The sequence below is a fragment of the Aotus nancymaae genome, unplaced genomic scaffold, assembly GCF_030222135.1.
Source record: "Aotus nancymaae isolate 86718 unplaced genomic scaffold, 86718_ANA_hifiasm-v0.15.2.pri h1tg000014l, whole genome shotgun sequence".
NCBI classification, from domain to species: Eukaryota; Metazoa; Chordata; class Mammalia; order Primates; family Aotidae; genus Aotus; species Aotus nancymaae.
In genome coordinates, this window is record NW_026988425.1 from 120,191,808 (window position 1) to 120,214,908 (window position 23,101).

The following is a 23,101-nucleotide window of genomic DNA, read 5'->3' on the forward strand; positions in this document are numbered from 1 at the left end:
ACACACTCCAGAGCTTGAGTTCCTTCCCCTGGTACTCACAGTTACTGAAATCATGTCATTAGCCTCCATCTGCCTGCCAGATAGTTCACTTGCCTTTGAAATACTGTTCTTGCAGTAGCAATTCATTTTTTTAAGTGCTAAAAAAAATTCTTGCAGTTTTATTTGTGAAATGTAATTTTGCCTGGAGATATAATATTTTGGTCTGGGTTAAATAGGTCCTAAATTCCCAACTGAAATGGGTATCCTTGAAAACTGATTTATCAAGCTCCTGAAAGTGAACAATTACCTTGCTTCCGCTGTCATTTGTATGGGCTAAGATCCACAGTCCTTGGCCTTTTTCCTTTTTTTTGGTATAAGTAGCTCTCACACTTTTACCCACATGAGCTTCCATTAAAACTTTACAAACGTTGACTTAAAATCGGCTGATGAATAAAAGGAGTTGGTGTGTGATCAGCTGGTGCCACTGGGAAGACTGATGGTAAGCAGTGGAGCAGGTAAGAACACATTGTTCCTGAGCCATTGGAGGAGGTGGCGGCAGTGACCTCCGAGGAGCCCCGGGAGCACCCTGGAGCTCCTGAGCAACACATCGCTTATGATCACTGACCTGGATATCATGACTGTGTGAGCAACACCCCCACACCTCAGCAGCAAAAACAGAACAGGCGCAGCACATCCTGGGCTGACTGCAGTGGATTCTGGCTCCCTTACCTGACAACACCAAGTCACACAAGAAAGTGTCAGCCACGCTGAGCTTCACTTTACCTTCTTGAGTCTTAATGGAATTGCAAGTTATCAGTATAAAAACTCATATTAGGCAGCCTGTAATCCCAGCACTTTGGGAGGCCGAGGCGGGTGGATCACGAGGTCAAGAGATCGAGACCATCCTGGTCAACATGGTGAAACCCCGTCTCTACTAATACAAAAAATTAGCTGGGCATGGTGGCGCGTGCCTGTAATCCCAGCTACTCAGGAGGCTGAGGCAGGAGAATTGCCTGAACCCAGGAGGCGGAGGTTGCGGTGAGCCGAGATCGCGCCATTGCACTCCAGCCTGGGTAACGAGCGAAACTCCGTCTCAAAAAAAAAAAAAAAAACTCATATTAGGGTCAGGCTCAGTGGCTCACATCTGTAATCCTAGCACTTTGGGAAGCTGAGAAGGGTGGATCATGAAGTCAAGACATTGAGACCATCCTGGCCAGCATGGTGAAACCCCATCTGGGCATGGTGGCGCACGCCTGTAGTCCCAGTTACTTGGGAGGCTGAGGCAAGAGAATCGCTTGAACCTAGGAGACAGAGGTTGCAGTGAGCTGAGATTGCGCCACTGCACTCCAGCCTGGTGACAAAGCTAGATTCTGTCTCCCGAAAAAAAAAAGAAACTCATATTAGTTACACTAAATAATGGGACCAAGTTAAGATACTAGGTTTTTATGTAGAGTACATTTTAAAGTAAAACAAAGGATAGAGCTTTTAGAAGCATCTATTATTAAAATGTTCCTTTAAATCTGTGCATTATGAGTCTAATAAGCTTTTGCTTTTATATCAGGTTATCTGTGCAACAATTGCATTTGGAATGGGGATTGACAAACCGGACGTGCGATTTGTGATTCATGCATCTCTCCCTAAATCTATGGAGGGTTACTACCAAGAATCTGGCAGAGCTGGAAGAGATGGAGAAATATCTCACTGCCTGCTTTTCTATACCTATCATGATGTGACCAGACTGAAAAGACTTATAATGAGTAAGCTTGTCTCCGTTGTAGACACATTCTATCATCTTCGGTCTCATGATAGTCATCTACTCCTGCTATTGTGGTACTTCTGCTCAAGCGTTCCTTAAATAATCATAGAAAAATAGAGGTGTCTATACAGATTGGCAATTTTGTTTTAGTTCATTTTTATTATAAAAGTGGTAAGTGCTTATTATGTAAAACTCAAATGATACAGATGCGTACAAGGCAGAAAGTTTACAAACCATGTCTTGTAGTTTTGCCCCCAAAACAACTCTAGTTATTCGTTTCCTTTGTATCCTTTCAGACATGCTTTCTTGCATGTAACACATTTGAAACATGCAGAAAGATAAAAAGAAAATAATGAACTGTCATATATCACCATCTGGGTTAAGAAAAAAAAACAAAATCAATAGAGCTGAACCTCTCCCCCTACCCATAGGCTCTCCTGTCTCATCCATCCCCCTCAATTAGAGGAGGCAATATATTGTATTTTATATTACCTTTTCCAAATGTACATATTTTAAAATGTAAATGGAATTATACATACTTTATATATATAAAATGACCCAATTTTTTTCATTCAACAGTAGGATGTAATTATCATTCCAATGAATACATATAGCTTGACTACCTAGAATTCCATAGCATGGTTATTCCATAGTTATTAAACTAATCTCCTCTTATAGATCTTGTTTATTGTTTTTCACTGTTATCAACAATGCAGTATTGAACATCCCTGTACAAATACCTTTGGGCATTTTTGCAATTACTTATATAAGATAATTTTTGAGACTGAGTCTCGCTCTGTCACCCAGACTGGAGTGCAATGGCACAATCTTGGCACAATCTTGGCGCATTGCAGCCTCTGCCTCCAAGGTTCAAGCAATTCTTTCACCTCAGTCTGCTGAGTAGCTGGGACTACAGCTGATTTTTGTATTTTTAGTAGAGATGGGGTTTCACTATGTTGGCCAGGCTGGTCCTCTGGTGATCCACCCACCTCAGCCTCCCAAAGTGCTGGGATTACATTGCCCTTCTGAGACCACTTTTAAATTAACTCTGGTAGGAGTACTGAGCATGGGAAATGGCACTTACCAAGCACTGTGCCCAACACTGCATGTATCACCTTATTACCTTATTCAGAACAACTAACTTGTGATATAGAGGTACTCCCATGAAAAGTGAGCTTCAGAAAGCTTTTGTCACTTGTCCCCAAGATGACTGATAAAGCAGGAGCAATGGAGTAGTTGTAGTAGTAGTATGACAGCGGTAATTATTATAGTCTTTATTTAGCACTTCCTGTATGCCATTCAAAATGCCTTACATATACCGTCAACTCATTTCATCTTCACAATAACCCTGAAAGATAAGACCTTTGCTTTCCTCATTTTACAGAGGAGGAAAATGGAATGCAGAACTAGTAAGTGGTAGAGGCTTGATAGAACCCAAGTGATTCTCAGTGAAGAAAATGAAATCTTTACACTGGGTTTGCCCATTTGTGTGTGTTTTTTTCATCTATATTAAAGTTAGCCCCAAACATGCTCAGGCATGGTGGCTCACGCCTGTAATCCCAGTACTTTGGGAAGCCAAGGCCAAAAAAAAAAAAAATTAATTAGGTCCAAACAATTTCATAGATATTTAAGTCCTGATAACAGCAACTATTTGGGGGGAAAATACCCATAAATTGGAAGAAAAAAATAATATTTTTAAAAAATCTTAGCCGGGCGCGGTGGCTCACGCCTGTAATCCCAACACTTTGGGAGCCGAGGCGGGTGGATCACGAGGTCAAGAGATCGAGACCATCCTGGTCAACATGGTGAAACCCATCTCTACTAAAAATACAAAAAATTAGCTGGGCATGGTGGTGTGCGCCTATAATCCCAGCTACTCGGGAGGCTGAGGCAGGAGAATTGCCTGAACCCAGGAGGCGGAGGTTGCAGTGAGCCGAGATTGCGCCATTGCACTCCAGCCTGGGTAACAAGAGCAAAACTCCGTCTAAAAAAAAAAAAAAAAAAACCGTTTTCTTTTTTCTTTTTTCTGAGATGGAATTTTGCATTTATTACCCAGGCTGGATTGCAATGGTGTGATCTCAGCTCACTGCAACCTCTGCCTCCTGGGTTTAAGCGATTCTCCAGCCTCAGCCTCCTGAGTAGCTGGGATTACCGGCTTGTGCTACCACGCCCAGCTAATTTTTGTATTCTTAGTAGAGACGGGTTTCACGATGTTGGCCACGCTGGTCTTAAACTTCTGACCTCAGGTGATCTGCCCACCTCGGCCTCCCAAAGTGCTGGGATTACAGGCGTCAGCCACCGCACCTGAAATTCCTAAGTAACGACAGTTGCTTAGTGATGGGACGTATGCCACTGCTGTTCTTACACCCAGGAATCAAATCAGACACTGCCACCCTCATTTCCAGTTTCACATTGATTTTCTTGAGATGCTTCTTTTTATCATAGCAACTGCCAAAAACCCAGCTTTGCGAAGATAAGATATTGCTAGTAGGAATGTAGCACAATCTAATGTAACACCGTTAACTACCTCAAGCTAATTAATTTGTGTAATGTTCAACAGATGTCAGACATTACTGTGTTCCCCTTAAGTTTAAATATCCTGTCTCTGTGATTTCCCTGCAGCACCCAGGGCTTGCTGGCGCATAGTTTTGGAACCACTCATATAACTACTTTGACCTCAGATACTCAGAGAAGTGCATGGCCACTGCCAGAATCCCAGGCTCCGCTCCCTGGGGATGTTTAGTTCAGTACATGCTCGACTGATAAATACAGCAAATAGAAGTCGAACCATCATCTTTGGGGATAATGACAATCTGAAAAAAATAACATTTATTCTGATAATACTAAAATCTTGAGGATGAACATTAATACCCAGTTAATTATAACATAGAATGCCATGTTGACTGAATGCTATTAACAGTAATTTTCTTAGGTAATATTTAAAGTCATATGAATCTATTCTAAATATTTCTATAACATTCTTTATTTTTACCCTATAATAAGTATGTTTTACTCTACTCTTCATCTCTTTTAGTGGAAAAAGATGGAAACCATCATACAAGAGAAACTCACTTCAATAATTTGTATAGCATGGTACATTACTGTGAAAATATAACAGAATGCAGGAGAATACAGCTTTTGGCTTACTTTGGTGAAAATGGATTTAATCCTGATTTTTGTAAGAAACACTCAGATGTTTCTTGTGATAATTGCTGTAAAACAAAGGTAAAAAAAATTTTTTAATTTTTTATAATTAAATAATTTTTTTCTCATAATTTAGAAATATAGATACAAATTAGATTGCAGTAGGTGGTCTCCAATGGAGTAACGGGGAAAAGATGGTTTCCTTCCAGCAGTAATTCAGAATGGAAACACTGAAAAAGTAATTTCATGCAGTGTCTTTTCTTTATCATTAGAAGCCTGTTAAAAAATAATACTGGATATCTGCATATCCAAAATATTGAGTTTATATATGTGCACTGATGATTACAGAATATTTTAGAAATATCATTAATATACAAACATCCAAAGAGATCCAACATCGGCAGGTAGAATATTTTAAATTTAATATGTTAAGATTATTAATACATTGTTTTAATTAATTAAAATGTTAATATTTAAATTTCAGATATTTAATATATTAAAAGATCTCATTCTCAAAAGAATAATAACTAGCATACTGTATGTTTGAATTCAAATCAATTACATTACTCGTTTTTTTTTTTTTTGAGACGGAGTTTCACTCTTGTTACCCAGGCTGGAGTGCAATGGCGCGATCTCGGCTCACTGCAACCTCCGCCTCCTGGGTTCAGGCAATTCTCCTGCCTCAGCCTCCCGAGTAGCTGGGATTACAGGCACGCGCCACCATGCCCAGCTAATTTTTTATATTTTTAGTAGAGACGGGGTTTCACCATGTTGACCAGGATGGTCTCGATCTCTTGACCTCTTGATCCACCTGCCTCGGCCTTCCAAAGTGCTGGGATTACAGGCATGAACCACCGTGCCCGGCTACTCTTTTTTTTAACTATAAAGAATAACAGTAACTGCTTGTGGATAAATTCACTATTATCTATCCTAAAATACCCTTGGGGGATTGTTAAATTCAATCATTAGATACTTATTTTACCTATCATAGTAATTCTACATTTTAATGTCTACTGTAACTTACTACTTATTGAGCATTTTCACATTTGGCATATTATTTACCTATCTGGGAGTAATAAAATTAAATGTGCAAGATGCCAGAGAGTAACAAGTGAACATGGTGTGAAACAATTCATAGACTGGAGTGGAGGCCTACATACATGTGGTCATAGAGGTTTAATATTCAGGCTCGGTGCAGTGGCTCATGCCTGTAATTCCAGCACTTTGGGAGGCCGAGGCAGGTAGATTACCTGAGGTCAGGAGTTCAAGACCAGCCTGACCAACATGGTGAAATTCCGTCTCTACTAAAAAAAAAAAATACAAAATTGGCCAGGTATGGTAGCGCATGCCTGTAATCCCAGCTGCTCTGAAGGCTAGGGCAAGAGAATCACTTGAACCTGGGAGGTGGAGGTTGCAGTGAGCTGAGATTGTGCCATTGCACTCCAGCCTGGGCAACAAGAGCGAAACTCTGTCTAAAAAAAAAAAAAAAACTTTAATATTTCCGATAAGTAGGGCTGGGCGCGGTGGCTCACGCCTGTAATCCCAGCACTTTGGGAGGCCGAGGCGGGTGGATCACGAGGTCAAGAGATAAGACCATCCTGGTCAACACGGTGAAACCCCGTCTCTACTAAAAATACAAAAATTAGCTGGGCACGGTGGCGCGTGCCTGTAATCCCAGCTACTCAGGAGGCTGAGGCAGGAGAATTGCCTGAACCCAGGAGGCGGAGGTTGCGGTGAGCCGAGATCGCGCCATTGCACTCCAGCCTGGGTAACAAGAGCGAAACTCCGTCTCAAAAAAAAAAAAATATATATATATATATATATATTTCCGATAAGTATAGTTACGAAGTCGGAGCACTAGGCAGAGCAGAGGGTAGTCTCTCAGTGTGTAATTGGCAAATTCATGCTATCTTCTCCCACCCCTCTGCGTAAACATTGCTAATCAGTTCCCTCATTGAACAGATATTTGTTGGGCTATATAACAGCACTGTTGTAGGAATTAGGGATATATCACTAAACAAAATAAAAATAAATCCCTGCCCTTTTGAGCTTGCACTCCTTACACTCTAGGAGGCCAGTTATAAACAATATGCACAGTAAGTATACGTGAAAGGATAACTGTGGTGAATGATAACAGCAGAGTAGAAAGACAGGAGTGGATAGAGTGCAGGATGCAGTATTAGACAGGGTGTCCTTGGAAGTCTAATTGAGAAGATGAGAGCTGAGCAAAATCTTGAAGAAGGGAGTTAGCTGGCAGCTCTCTGGACGTGGGCTTTCCTGAGAGAAGCACTGGCTAGAGCAAAGGCCCTAAGGTGGGGGTATGCCTAGTGTGTTTGACGGATAGCAAGGGAGCCCATGTGGCTGAACAGGATTAAGAGCCAGCGAGGGGAAGAGGTGATGGAGAGCCAGAGCAGTCATTTGAGGGCTAGAGTCCCAGAGCAACTGGAGGCCTGAGTAACTGGAAGGATGGAGTTGTCCCTGGCTGAGATGCGGAAGTTTGGTTGGCATAGAAGATCAGGAGTTTGGTACCTAATATTGGGAATCTAATATTGAGTTATGTATTAGATTCAAAAATTCTGAAGAGACTGGTGGCACATGGGTGATATTTAAAGCCATGAGATAAGATGAAATCTTTAGGGTTATGAATTTAGACAAAAGAAAAGAAATAAAAAAACCGAAACTTAGCCCTGAGACATTAAGAGGTTGAAGAGAAGAGGAGGAACTGAGAATGGAGACCAAGAAAGAGAACTAGTCAGATAAGAGAAAAACCAGGGAAACTCAGTACAGTGTTTCAAGGAGAAGCAAATGCTAAATATGTCACATGCTGCTGCTAAGCCAAGTAGGGTCAAGACTGAGAATTCGTCTTTGGATTTAGCACTGGAAAAATCCTGGTGACCTTGGAATGACTGTTTTCAGTAGAGTGGGGCAAAATTGAGTTAGTGAATATCAACAGCTTAGTTTTGCTGCAAATATGAACAAAGAAGCAGGGCAGTAGCTGGCAGAGAAAGTAGACTGGAGTGTGCCTACAGAGAATGAAAAGTTGATGTGTGAGGATATGGGGAGAGTTGCTGAAGCTGTGTCCTTGAGTGAGCGATGGCTTGGGTCCAGTGTTAAGAGAAGAGAGACTGGCTCTAGATACAAGCTTGGAGAGTTTATCTGCAGGAACTGGTGGGAAGGTAAGCGAGTATGGACCAGATGCTGGCAAGCCAGGAGATGTAGTGATGGGAGTTTGTGAACACACTCTTCCGATTGCTCTAATTTTCTCAATTCAGTAGGAAACGTAGCCATCAGCTGACTGTCGGGATAAGAGAAGGGATGGAAGAGAAAGGAGAAAGTATGAAGTAGTCGTCTAGGACAGGGGTCAGTAAACTTGCTCTTAAGGGCCATAGAGTAAATATTTTACACTTTGCAGCCATAGTTTCTGTCACAATGACTCACAACTTTGCCATTATAGTCTAAATGCAGACATAAGCAATAAATACACCAATTTTCAAGTCATCTTCCATGGCTGTGTTCGAGTAAAACTTAATGCACAAAAACAGGCATCCAGCCCCTGGGCCATAGTGTGCTGACTTCTGTTGTGGGAGAATGGAGGCCTGATAGGCTAGGGATGTAGAGTGATGGTTGCCTACAGCAGGAACGCTCCACTCAAGGCTTGAGGTCACATACTGACAGTGAAAATACCAAGTCCAGCCACATAGGTACAGGGATAGAGTAGATGGAGAAGTAGATCTATTGTTTTGCCAGGTAATATGGTGAAGTGACCTAGGGGCAGGGGAGCTGAGGGTCTGTAAGAGGCAGTGATTACAGCTATTGACTGTGGAATTTCAGCTGAGTTAGGAGGACATCTGAAGTTGAGGATCAGCAGATGGGCAGTCCCAGGGGATTGTTGGAGTCAGAATGCCAGATGGCATGAGTTGGAAAGAGAGGATGTGGTGATCTGAGAATAAAGGGGTTGCCATTATTAGTAAGCTTAAAGGTAGGAAGTGTGAGTGGCTGATATATGTGGAAGACACAATCATTGGAGCAGAGGAGATCAAGACCCAAAAGGCCAAAATAAGATCAGCTCTATATACATAATCACCAAGAATTAAGGTAGGTAGCCAGGCATGGTGGTTAACGATTGTAATCCCAGCACTTTGGGAGGCCAAGGCCGGTGGATCGCCTGAGGTCAGGAGTTAGAGACTAGCCTGGCCAACATGGTGAAACCCCATCTCTACTGAAAATACAAAAAAGTTAGGCCGGCCATGGTGGCAGACGCCTGTAATCCCAGCTACTCAGGAGGCTGAGGCAGAAGAATTGCTTGAACCTGGGAGGTGGAGGTTGCAGGGAGCCGAGATCGCGCCATTGCACTCCAGCATGGGCGACAAGAGCAAAACTCCGTCTCAAAAAATAAATAAATAAATAAATAAAAAAGAATTAAGGTAGGAATGGAGTGATAGGACACTCTTTCTTGACAATTCCAGATGGGGCCTCAAAATCACTTCCAGTCAATTCCGATCACTTCCACTTAGCATAAGACCAGAAACCTGTTCGTCTCCAGGTTATGGGTGTGTGCAAATGACAAGGATTAGAAGGTAGGGAGAACTGCATACACAGAAGCACCGAGTGTGACGCAGCCTTTTAGACCTGTCAGTGGTCAGTATTGCCCGTAGAGAGAAGTAGGAGAGAGGAAGACAAAAAGCCATCTAGTAATGGGGACCCTAAAAAGTGGGCAAAGGTTGAAGATAGCTGAGGGAAACGAGAAAGGAAACTGACAAGAGATGATGAAAGAGCATTGACTGTGGCACCGAAGACCCCAGAGAGGGTAGAATTTGTGGATTTACATGGCTGGACAGGACTTTTCATCCCAGAGGTTGCCACCCAGTAAGTGACAGAGCACTATTCTAGGAGGTGTGAAGGATTTAAATTGTGTGTGTGTGTCTGTGTGTTATATATGTGTTTCTACTCACCGAGTGCTATCAGGTAGTTGAAAGACAAAATGTATCTCTGTGAAACAGTAATAACATAGAGTAGTCATTGTTCTAGAACTTAGATGAGAATGAACATTTGAAATTTCCCTAGTTTTTAGTCTTGGTTTTGCTCTGGAAATGGGTTATGATGAATCTGCCATAGTTAATATTAAACCCTAGTAATCTGGGCATTGTTACCTTAATTATAGCAGAAAGTATTCTCTTTTATTTATAGGATTATAAAACAAGAGACGTGACTGATGATGTGAAAAGCATTCTAAGATTTGTTCAAGAACATAGTTTATCACAAGGAACAAGAAATATAAAACATAAAGGTCCTTCTGGAAGATTTACTATGAATATGCTGGTCGACATTTTCTTGGGTAAGTCATGGGTTTTGAATGTTTAACATCAATTGAAATTGAGCATCTAAATAATTTATTATAAGTACATAAAAAATTACTTTTGTCTATTTTCTTATAAAACTTGAGTTTCTGAATAAAACTTTTTTGAGTAACAAAAGGAAATCAATTTTTGTGAATTATACTATTTTATATAATGTATATGTCACTAGGATAAGATAGTTTCACATACAAAAAAGAAAATAATAAAGTTTATGCAAGTATATCTGAGTGAGTGGAATGTAACTATTAAAATGTTAGCAAGCAAATAAAATGAGGAATAGACCCATAACAGTATAGAGAACAGGAGAGAGACTATTATCAGATTAGAGCCTTTAAAAATCTCTTAGGGACCGAGCACAGTAGCTCATGCCTGTAATCCCGGTACTTTGGGAGGTTGAGGTGGGCAGATCACAAGATCAAGAGATCGAGACCATCCTGGCTAACATGGTGAAACCGTGTCTCTACTAAAAATACAAAAATTAGCTGGGCGTGGTGGCACACGCCTGTAGTCCCAGCTACTTGGGAGGCTTGGAGGTGGAGGTTGCAGTAAGCCTGGTGACAGAGCAAGACTCTGTCTCAAAAAAGAAAAAAAGAAACGGACAGTAGGACAGTAAAGAAGAAGAAGACCGAATAAATAGAATATTTGACCCTGAGTGATAGAAATAATTGAAAATACACAGTAGATTCGGAGAGAGGGGAGAGAAGACTCCTTAGTATCTTCTTAAAGATTTTTTAAATAAAGACTTAAATAATAATTAAATAATGGAAAAGAAACAAAAATGAGAAAGCGCTATTAATTTTAAATGATTGACAAATTTAGTGGAGAGGTTGGAAAATGAAGTCAAGAAAATCTAGGAACTGAGCTAAAAGATATATGAAAAACAGAAAGCATAGAAAGGATTGATCCTTAGGACACGTAAAATCTGTCCAAAATTTTGGAAATAGAAAATAAAGGGAATTATCAAACCAGTGACACAGGAAAACTTCATAGAGTGGGTGAGATAAAAGTTTTGGATTAAAATGCTCACTGAATGCTGAATAAGATGCCTGTAAAAAAAATTTAAGATATGGGGCCGGGCGCGGTGGCTCATGCCTATAATCCCAGCACTTTGGGAAGCCGAGGCGGGTGGATCACGAGGTCAAGAGATCGAGACCATCCTGGTCAACAAGGTGAAACCCTGTCTCTACTAAAAAATACAAAAATTAGCTGGACATGGTGGTGCACGCCTGTATTCCCAGCTACTCGGGAGGCTGAGGCAGGAGAATTGCTTGAACCCAGGAGGCGGAGGTTGCGGTGAGCCGAGATCACGCCATTGCACTCCAGCCTGGGTAACAAGAGCGAAACTCTGTCTCAAAAAAAAATATATATATATATGTGGCCTTGAGATTTGAGAATACTAAGAGTTAAAGACATGTCAGAGAGGAAAAACTTTTCCCCTAACCTCTTAGGTTCAGTGATTGGGGCCTGCGAATTAAACCAACAAAAGACAGATTAGCAAGGGAAAAGACAGATTTAGTCATGTGTATAGGTGTTCACAGAAAAATGTGGTTCAAAGGGGCAGTTAGAATGTGGGGCTTGTATACCATTTTAATAGAAGAAAATGAGAAGGAGGAGAAGGGCACTTATGGTCAAACAAATGACTTAGGAAAGACAGATGGACTGCTAGGAGACCAGATGGGAGACACAAAGTTTTTACGACAATGTCTGTTTAAGTGTGGTGTGAATCTTATCTCTGTTTAAAAGGGTCAGCCTTCCCTGGTTTTTCCTAGGGAGGGAATTTATGACAGCTGAGTTCTCTTGGGAGGCCCTGCTTTTTGGCAGATAAGACATTTCAAATGCCTTCTGCTCAAAATAATTTTTATGCCACAGTGGCATATTCTAGACCCCTTCAGAGACAATCCTGAAAGCTCTGGAAAGAAAACAGGAACCAAAACCAGACTGACATCAGCTTAATATCAGCAATCCTGGAGACCAGCAGACAAAGGGAGCACACATGGTGATATGATAAGCAGTGGAACCCACCATGGGTCTAGTGAAGAAAACCCATAGTCACAGCCAGAAAGGGCCAGGAAGCAATCCATGCAGACTCACAGAAAGTCAGGAGGAACAGGGCCCACCCAACATACAGAGAGAGTCAGAAAGGAATGGTTTTATTGATAACAGTGAAGAATGCAAATGTTACTTCTCAACAAAAAAAAGGAGAGAGGCCCTTATAAACTCCAGGGAAAAGATTATACAAGAGAGCAAGATCAAATATAAAACAAAAGAAGTTGTAGCCAGGTGCAGTGGCTCACACTTGTAATCCCAGCACTTTGGGAGGGCAAAGTGGGTGGATCACTTGAGGTTAGGAGTTCAAGACCAGTCTGGCCAACATGGCAAAACCTCATCTCTACAAAAAATACAAAAATTAGCTAGGCCTGTTGGTGTGCGCCTGTAATCCCAGCTACTCAGGAAGCCGAAGTAGGAGAATTGCTTGAATCTGGGAGGCAGAGGATGCAGTGAGCTGAGATTTCGCCACTGCACTCCAGCCTGGGCGACCGAGCGAGACTCCATCTCAAAAAAAAAAAGTAACATGACTTTGAAAAATTGGTAAAATGTACAAAAAAATAATCTATTTGACCTGGATGTGGTAAACATTCCCCTTTTGGTTCCATAAGAGTCATGGCATTGGCCAGGCGCAGTGGCTCACACCTGTAATCCCAGCACTTTGGGAGGCCAAGGCGGGCACATCATCTGAGGTCAGAGGTCAGGAGTTCGAGACCAGCCTGACCAACATGGAGAAACCTCATCTCTACTAAAAATACAAAAATTAGCCGGGTGAGATGGCACATGCCTGTAGTGTCAGCTACTTGGGAGGCTGAGGCAGGAGAATCACTTGGGGAGGGGGAGGTTGTGGCAAGCTGAGATTGCACCATTGCACTCCAGCCTGGGTGACCGAGCGAGACTCCATATCAAAAAAAAAAAGTAACATGACTTTGAAAAATTGGTAAAATGTACAAAAAAATAATCTATTTGACCTGGATGTGGTGAACCTTCTCCTTTTGGTTCCATAAGAGTCATGGCATTGGCCAGGCGCGGTGGCTCACACCTGTAATCCCAGCACTTTGGGAGGCCGAGGCAGGCAGATCATCTGAGGTCAGAGGTCAGGAGTTTGAGACCAGCCTGACCAACATGGAGAAACCTCATCTCTACTAAAAATACAAAAATTAGCCGGGCTGGGCGCAGTGGCTCACGCCTATAATCCCAGCACTTTGGGAGGCCAAGGTGGGTGGATCACGAGGTCAAGAGATCGAGACTATCCTGGTCAACAAGGTGAAACCCCGTCTCTACTAAAAATACAAAAATTAGCTGGGCATGGTGGCATACGCCTGTAGTCCCAGCTACTCAGGAGGCTGAGGCGGGAGAATTGCTTGAACCCAGGAGGCGGAGGTTGTGGTGAGCTGAGATCGTGCCATTGCACTCCAGCCTGGGTAACAAGAGTGAAACTCCGTCTCAAAAAAAAAAAAAAAAAAATTAGCCGGGCGAGGTGGCACATGCCTGTAGCGTCAGCTGCTTGGGAGGCTGAGGCAGGAGAATCACTTGGGGAGGGGGAGGTTGTGGCAAGCTGAGATTGCACCATTGCATTCCAGCCTGGGCTATAAGAACGAAGCTCTGTCTCAAAAAAAAAAAAGAGTCATGGCATTGTTCCAGTTAAGGAGGGAAACTTATCATCATGTAAACAACGATTGCAATCATCTAGACCTAAACATGGTGACAGGACAGGACAGGCCGCAAATATGAATACTGATGATGTAAAAGTACAATGACCAAAAGTAAAAGAAGGCATATACAGGGAAGGCGTGTGTACCGAGAACATGCCGCATTGTGGCGAGGGGTAGTGGTCAGAAGTTCTGTCTAAAGTTAGAAACATAATTAGTACATGACCCAATAGTATCATGGAACTAGCAAAATTCAGGGAAGATTAAAACAAAGCAGAGGCGGTATGAATGAGATGAAGCCCCATCTTTCATAGTAAAGGGGCAGGGGCAATAGATAAATGTCAAGCTGGTGGACAGATGGCAAGATTTCAGGTCCTTCTGTGTGTAGCCACCTGAACAGCTGAAAACAAAAACTGTTTAAAAACTGATTGCCTTGGGAAAGGGAAGGATGAGGCAGGGGAATATTGCTTTTAATTATAAACCTTTCTGGCTGGCTACAGTGGCTCATGCCTGTAATCCCTGGACTTCAGGAGAGCAAGACAGGCGGATTCCTTGAGCCCAGGAGTCCAAGATCAGCTTGAGCAACCTGGTGAAACCCCATCTCTACCAAAAATACAAAGATTAGCCAGGCATGGTGGCAGGCACCTGTAGTCCCAGCTACTTCAGAGACTGAAGTGGGAGGATCACCTGCGCCCGTGAGATCGAGGTAGCAGTGAGCTGTGATCCCACCACTGCACCCTCAGCCTGGGCAACAGAGCAAGACCCTGACTCAAAAATAACAAAACCGTGTTTCAGCCAACTTTCCTAGTTGTCCTCAGCAGTAGGGTTGCTCCATGCCACCCAGCCCATTGTTAGCAGAACAGTAGTCTTGTTTCTGTAATGTGGCCTTTCAGGGATACAAATTATTTTAAGAAAAATTTGAATAATTCAGGATATATGGCCAGAAGCCATTTGAAATTGACAATAATATAATTATTTGGAACTCTTTAAAACAGAGCTAAAGCTTTACATAATAACCATTAATTCTGATTGTTATAAATGTCACAAGGGCTCTTAAGTAGATTGTTAAAATAAAATTGTATGTAATATAAACGAAGACATTAGCAATTACTGCAGCTCCTGGATGCAACAAAGGATCCAGCTGCCTGTGGCTCTCAGCTGGTAGGAGAAAGAGAGAAGCGTGCGTACATATTCCTGTCTTCACCTCTCCCCTTGAGCATCTTTTCTTTGTGGTGTTGTGCTTTCTTTTAGAATTTGTGTAGGCTTCGTTAATGAGGGTGACAAAAAGAATAGACTTAAATACTTAGATTATAAACTAGTAGCAGCTTTGATAACCAGGGCCAGGGATAGTATTTATAAAATTGATTGTCAAAAATTTTTTGTGGCCAGGTGCAGTAGCTCATGCCTGTAATCCCAACAGTTTGAGAAGCCAAGGTGGGAGGATGGCTTGAGGCCAGGAGTTAAAGACTAGCCTGGGCAACACAGGGAGACCCTCAGCTCTGCAAAACAATTACAATTATAAAATAATGTAAAGAGTGCCATTGGATTGTTTGCAACTCAATGGAGAAATAGTTGAGGGAATGGATGGCCCATTCTCCATGATGTGCTTATTTCACATTATACGCCTGTATCAAAACATCTCATTTACTACACAAATATATACACCTGCTATGTACCCACACAAATTAAAAACTAATAAATACTAGATGCGCTTAAATATATAAAATTTTTAAATTAGCTGGGTGTGGTGGCTTGCACCTGTAATCTCAGCTGCTCAGGAGGCTGAGGCAGGAGGATCACTTGAGCCCAGTAGTTTGAGGCTGCAGTGAACCATGATTGCACCACTGCACTCCAGCCTCCACAACAGAGTAAGACCTGTTGTAACTAGATAAGTAATGCACAATTATCCTAATACATAGCACAGTTATAGGGAGCTATTATGGTTTATGTAAACTATTTGATATATTTGCTCTAATATAATTTTGCTGCTTTTTTTGCCAATATGTGTTGTAAAAACATAAGGAAAAGTACATAGAACCATAGAAATTTTAGCATTCTACTCAAATATTCTCATTTTACAGAAATGAATGTCTGTGCCAGGGCTTTTCCTGTGGAATAGGTGATCTATTCCATCTGTCTAAACCTGTCCATAAGTGACTTTTAGCCTCTTTTACTTGAGGGTGATGATACGCCTGCATTTACTCATCTTCCTTCCTGTACCTTCTTGTCAGGGAGTAAGAGCGCAAAAATCCAGTCAGGTATATTTGGAAAAGGATCTGCTTATTCACGACACAATGCCGAAAGACTTTTTAAAAAGCTGATACTTGACAAGATTTTGGATGAAGACTTATATATCAATGCCAATGACCAAGCGATCGCTTATATGATGCTCGGAAATAAAGCCCAAACTGTACTAAATGGCAATTTAAAGGTATGGTATTTTTAATGTTTATTTCATTATCTCACAATGAGCGAACCAAAATACATTACCACAAAGTATAGTGTCTTTGCCAAAGCTTATAGATACTGAATTTATATGTACTGTTCTATATGAACATATTGTGTTCTTCTTAAATTGGAAAGAGATCTTAAAATTCAACCCAAGTAATGTGACACCTGTCAAAATGAATGTAATGGGTTGTCAGGTCACTAAATCTCTATTATTAAACATTTATCAAGAGGCTCTTCTATGCTTGACACTGGAGATATAAAGATGGAGAATGCACAGCCCCTGTTCTCGGGGTCTCACTATCTGCATGGCCGAATAGAATGACCCCCAGAAAATGCAACTAAGCAATAAATAAAGCCCCTGTATGGGTACAAGTGCACATCTACCCACTCCTGTGATTTGTTCCTCTCTCATAAAGGTAGACTTTATGGAAACAGAAAATTCCAGCAGTGTGAAAAAACAAAAAGCATTAGTAGCAAAAGTATCTCAGAGGGAAGAGATGGTGAAGAAATGTCTTGGAGAACTCACAGAAGTCTGCAAATCTCTGGGGAAGGTTTTTGGTGTCCATTACTTCAATATTTTTAATACCGTCACTCTAAAGAAGCTTGCAGGTGGGTGCGCATGTATCCTTTGTTACTTGGCACGTGTGGATAGGCCGAAAGTAAATCTTGCTAGGGAATCCTTAAGTGATAAATAGATCTCAATGGTTTGTCTCCTTTGGGGTTTGTTTGTTTGTTTTGAGGCAGGGTCTTGCTATGTTGCCTGGGCTGGAGTGCTGTGGTGTGATCGTAGCTCACTGCAGCCTCAACCTCTTGGGCCCAAGTGATCCTCCCACCTCCACCTCCCAAGTAGCTGGGACTACAGATACATGCCAGCATGCCCAGCTGATTTTTGTATTTTTTGTAGAGACAGAGTTTCGTCATGTTGCCCAGGCTGGTCTCAAACTCTTGGCTTCAAGTGATCCTTCCACCTCAGCCTGCTGGAATGCTGGGATTGCAGACAGTGATGAGCCACCAAGCCTGTCCTTAGTTGTTTTAATTATTTTTAATCTCTGGATTAAAAGTTCAGAGAAACAATTGAAACTTATTCTTTTTGTTTTGTTTTGAGACAGATTTTCACTCTTGTAGCCGAGGCTGGAGTGCAATGGCACAATCTCGGCTCACCGCAACCTCTGCCTCCCGGGTTCAAGCAATTCTCCTGCCTCAGCCTCCTGAGTAGCTGGGATTACAGGCATATACCACCACACCCGGCTAATTTTGTATTTTTAGTATAGACGGGGTTTTTCTATGTTAGTCAGACTGGTCTTGAACTCCTGACCTCAGGTGATCCACATGCCTCAGCCTCCCAAAGTACTGGGATTTCAGGTGTTAAGCCATCGTGCCCAGCCAAAACTTATTCTTTTTTTTAAGGACATCTCAAGACCATCAAATATTAAACTCATTCTTAAGCTAAAACATATATACATATATATGTGTATATATATTTTTATATATATACAGTTTTTTTAGCATATATACAGTACTTTGTTATATATAGTATAATGGTACCCTATATGTTATATATAGTATAATTTTAATTTTAAACTAACTTCTGAAGAGCTAGATGTTAGACCAGGCATGGTGGCTTACACCTGTAATCCCAGCACTTTGGGAGGCTGAGGAGGGCAGATCACTTGAGGTAAGGAGTTTGAGACCAGCGTGGCCAACATGGTGAAACCCCATGTCTACTAAAAATACAAAAATTAGCCAGACATCATGGCATACGTCTGTAATCCCAGCTACTCAGGAGGCTGAGGCACGAGAATCGCTTGAACCCAGGAGGCAGAGGTTGGAATGAGCCGAGATCACGCCACTGCACTCCAGCCTGGGCAACAGAGAAGGCTGTGTCTCAAAAATTTTTTTAAAAGAGCTGGATGTTAGGATATGGATCATTGTGATTTCTTTTAGTTTTATTTTATTTATTTATTTATTTTTTTGGACGAAATTTCACTCATTGAAGAGACAGAGCAAAACTCCATCTCAAAAAAAAAAAATCTGCAATGAAGAGCTAATTTCCTTCTGAAGAGATTGTGTTTTATGCTTCTTTGAATCTGGATCTAGCACACTGCCATGTCTTTAGTTAATAAATACTTACTGGTCTGAGTTATATCCGTGGGCAGATAGCCCAGCCCAGAATTTCAGTATTAGAGTCCCTGGAAAACAAGGTGTTCATATAGTTGGCCAACTGGGCTATATTACCTTCCATGTTCTTCTTCATAAAGTCTTATCATCTTTTTCATTCCTTCTCCCACCATAATCGGTCATTACCATATTTCACTGACTCGAAGATGCCAACTATATTAAGATACTGTTATTTTATGGACTATTAAGGAAGAAAAAATTCTGCTAATTAAATTATGACACAGTGCTTTTATTGAAAGAATTGTTTTGTACTGAGTTAGACATTGATTTTTATTATACACAGCTCTGTGCCTCTATGAAAAATACATATAATAAAAGTAAATTAATGTAGGTACTTGTAAAAGTTCACATTCCAAGCCTGACTCTTCTGAGTCACTTTTTGACTGAGTTGTCCATGTCTTTGTTTATCCCTGTGTCATCACTAACATTCCCATTAGCCACATGGCATTTCCAGAGTGTTCCACTATTTTCCCCAGGATTGAATGGAAACCTCTGTTATCAGTTCTGTTTTGATGGTGGTGGTTTCTTGATGATGCCAGAAGGTGTCAACAGAAGGTTGTACGTCTCTCAGTAACAAAAACATAACGCTACTTCATCTACTTTCGGCATCTTCTTTCTTAGGCCATGTAAAGCGCTTGCTTGTACTTGCAGGAAACTGTGGGCTTGGGTTTTTAGAGATAGGATCTGGTCCTTTTGCCCAGGTTAGGGTGCAGTGGTTAAACACAGCTCATTGCATACTATATTGGGCTCAAGTGATCCTCCTGCCCCAGCTTTCTGAGTAGCTGGAACTACAGGCATGTACTACCATGCTTGGCTAGTTTTTAATTTTTTTGTATCGATGGGGTCTTACTATGTTACCCAGTCCAGGGCTGAAGCAGTGTTCCCTGCCCACCCCCCTCCATCTCGGCCTCTCAAAGTGTTAGGATTACAGGCGTGAGCCACCACGCTGAGCCAGATAGTGCTTTGTTTTCCTTTCCTTTCCTTTGAGACGGAGTCTCGCTCTGTTGCCAGGTTGGAGTGCAGTGGTACGATCTCAGCTCACTGCAGCCTCCGCCTCCCGGGTTCAAGTGAGTCGCCTGCCTCAGCCTCTCAAGTATCTGGGACTACAGGTGCACACCACCACACCCAGCTAATTTTTGTATTTTTAGTAGAGACGAGGTTTTACCATATTGGCCAAGATGGTCTCGATCTCTTGACCTTGTGAGCCACCCTCCTCAGCCTCCCACAGTGATGGGATAGTGCTTTTCTTAATGCCGGATGTATTCCCCTCTCCTCTGTTTCAGAACTTTTCTGCATTCACAATCATTTTTTTAATGCTAATCACAGTATAGTCTTTTTGAAGACGCGTCATGGCAGTTAGACACAATACATGAGGTACCAACAGTGCAGTGACTTTGTTGACATGCTGACAGTACTAATAGCTGTGACTCAGTTCCCACATGCATGAGCAGTCACAACCGCAAGGCAGCTGCCATTTGCCATCAGCAGTTCTAAGACACATCTCAACCTCAGGAATGCTAAATTGTGAAACGGTGTGTGTCTTGGAGTTGATGAAATACGGTATTTTCTTATGTTATTTCTAGGCTGTTAGGGTAGTTTCTTAACTGCCCTCCTTACCTCTAGCTGTGAGTGTGATGTACACATTTTAATCTTTCAAAAACTAGTAAAACTGCAACAGCTCTTGATAAAGTATAAGTTTTATCAAGGGTCTACATTTCTTCTGCCTCTCCCACTTTATCTTCCATTAAACCCCTTCATCAACCTTCTGTTCTGTCCCACGGTCTTGCTTTTCCTCTAAACATGGGAATGATGTGAAAATCACAGATGGAAAAGGATTTGAAATCCACCCTTTGCTCAGCTCAAATACATAGGAATGATGACTCCCTCACGCACCAGTCGGTCCTACAGAGCCAGCCTCCAAAATTCACCCAAGCCTCTCCTCACTGTGTCTCCACGACTGCATTCCACTTCACTCCATCCTCACTCACTCCTGCAGTGGCTCCCCCCAGGCTTCTGGATGCTACTCTTTCCTTTAGACAGCAGCAGGGTGACCTTTAAATGCCAGGCTTGTCTAGCTGCAGGGCTGATATGCAGTCTCTATGCAGAGGACTCGGCTGCCTGCTTGTTGCCTCACCCCACGTGGGGAAAGAGTGGAGGAAGAAAAGTTTGTGCTGGAGGAAGTAACAATTTGGTTATGCCTTCTAGGGTGGGGTGTCCAAGTCTGGAGTGCAGGGAAGAGGCTGGAGCTGGAAATAGAAATGCGATGTTCGCAGTAAGGAGAGGGCACACCAGTTTTAGCTAGATGAGTCTTGGCCGTGGGAACAGTGGGCAACAGCAGGGCTGCCCCACTCTGCACACATGGCATGGGCCCCACCCTTGTCTGCCCCCTGCCCTGGCTCTTGCCCTTGCCCTGCCCTGGCCCTCTGCTGCTGGAATTGAATGATGGGTTCCTGCCCTCTGGGCCTGTCTGCTGCTTCTGAGGTGCTAACTTTGCCTTTTAGAAAATTGGCCCATGTTCCCAGTACCCTGCAGTTAGTTGGCACTTGGCAGACATGTGCTGAATGCGTGAATGAGCATGAATTCAGTGGGTTTTCCATGGGTGATAATTTAAATTCCTAATTTTATGCCTATGCACAGAATCTTTATCTTCTGATCCTGAGGTTTTGCTTCAAATTGATGGTGTTACTGAAGACAAACTGGAAAAATATGGTGCGGAAGTGATTTCAGTCTTACAGAAATACTCTGAGTGGACATTGCCAGGTTAGTGTACAGCCGTTGTGTGTTCTGTAAACGCCTGTCTAATGTGAAGCCATCATTCTCACTGGATGAGAATGACGCAGTTTCAGGTTGTGTGAATGCTTCCTATACCTCGTCACGCTGACATCCGCATCAGCCCCCACTGGTTTGCCCGTCACCTCTGAGAGGACACTAGTGCTTCTGCCCACTGTGGGTGCCGTTACTGAACTTACTCATAGGGTCCAGAAGGGGACCTTTGGGCCCAGGGGTTGCTGGTTCCTGTAATGCAAGTGTTCCAGGAATCGGAGCCCTGGGTGCCAGCCCCACATCTGCCACCATGTCATGCTGTGTGACCTCTGGCAAGCTACCAATAGCCTCTTTCAGAATCAGTTTCCTTCATTAAGGAAGGAACATGTTATCCGACAAACAAGTCTGAAGATAAAATTTAAGATGCATGTTTAAATGTTTTGGAAAAGTGAGCATGCAACTAGAAGTTTGACAGACCTGCCTGAGTGAGGGCATCATCATCAGACATTCCCAGAGTCACGTTAGGCCTGCCCTGTGGCACCTCTGATCATGAGCGTCATCATCATTATAGCTTCCAAAATCATTGACAGGGGACGGGGGGATGAGAACAAGCAAGCATTTTGTTGTAGGCGATACTGAGAGCACAGAAGTCACCACGTGACAGGACACAACAGACAAGCCCAGTTCAGTGTCCGTCCTGCTTCCGGACAGGCAGCGTGGGGTCTTCCCAAGGATGATGGAGATGATGAGCAGGATGAGATAGTTCAAATTCTCTCTTTCCCAACCGCAATTTTTTTTCAGAGACAGAGCACTCTGTCTGGAGTCTCACTCCAGGCTGGAATTCAGTGGCATGATCTTGGCTCACTGTACCTCCCAGGTTCAAGCAATTATCCCACCTCAGCCTCCCCAGTAACTGGGACTACAGGTATACACCACCACACCCGACTAATTTTTGTATTTTTTGATAGAGATGGGGTTTCACCATGTTGGCCAGGGTGGTCTCAAACTCGTGACCTCAAGTGATCCACCCACCTCAGCCTCCTAAAGTGCTGGGATTACAGGTGTGAGCCACACCTGGCCTGGTTCTCATAACTTCTGTATGGTAATTATTACATGAAAAGCCTTGTTCCGAATACATTTTGACAGTGAGCCAGGGTTGGAGCAGCCACAGTGGAGTCCTATGTCCTCCATGCTGCCCCTGTAGGGTGGCCTGTAGGACAAGCCAGACCAGCCAGGAAATGGAGACCGGGTCCCCGTGTGACCTATCTATAGGGAGGTTTCATGCATTCTGGAGCCTTGGATGCAAATACTTATGGAAATTACCATCTTCTTTGCAAATGTGTGCTTTATACAGTCCCACCTCCTGTATAATATGTGACATGTTCAGCCATTATGCAAAGACAGGTTTTTTGTCTGTGAAGAGTAAAATAGGGTCTAGAATTTTCTTATGCTCATTACTAAGAAACTATTGTTCAAAGATGAGATACAGAACCGTTTGTTTCCCTTATATTGAGCTTATTTTTCAGCACATTTAAAATGATAAGTAAAATTGCCTGCCATACTTATAGCACTTGATACTTTTTGAATTGCCTACCAGAACTAACAGCCCAGTCAACAGCAGGAACACAGGCCATCTGCAGCCGAGTATGAGCTTAACCTCATGTTTCTAGTTAACTTCAAGACTATCACAAATGTTTTAAATGAATTATGATTCTCTTTCATTAAAAACGAGTTGCCATTGAGCACTTTGGGGTTTTGTGAAATAGAAAAATGGC

At 42.4% G+C, this 23,101-nt stretch overlaps 1 protein-coding gene across 3 annotated transcripts in view; it reads left to right on the forward strand.

Moving 5' to 3' along the window:
- The window catches only part of BLM (BLM RecQ like helicase), a 90,574-nt gene that overhangs the window by 61,812 nt on the left and 5,661 nt on the right, over positions 1-23,101 (forward strand). For all 3 annotated transcript variants that reach the window (XM_064376274.1, XM_012463804.2, XM_012463806.3), the window contains 6 exons: positions 1,541-1,736; positions 4,770-4,960; positions 10,067-10,214; positions 16,166-16,365; positions 16,802-16,994; positions 21,201-21,323. In XM_064376274.1, coding sequence (XP_064232344.1) covers positions 1,541-1,736; positions 4,770-4,960; positions 10,067-10,214; positions 16,166-16,365; positions 16,802-16,994; positions 21,201-21,323 — 1,051 coding nt within the window. The remainder of the gene's footprint in view (positions 1-1,540; positions 1,737-4,769; positions 4,961-10,066; positions 10,215-16,165; positions 16,366-16,801; positions 16,995-21,200; positions 21,324-23,101) is intronic.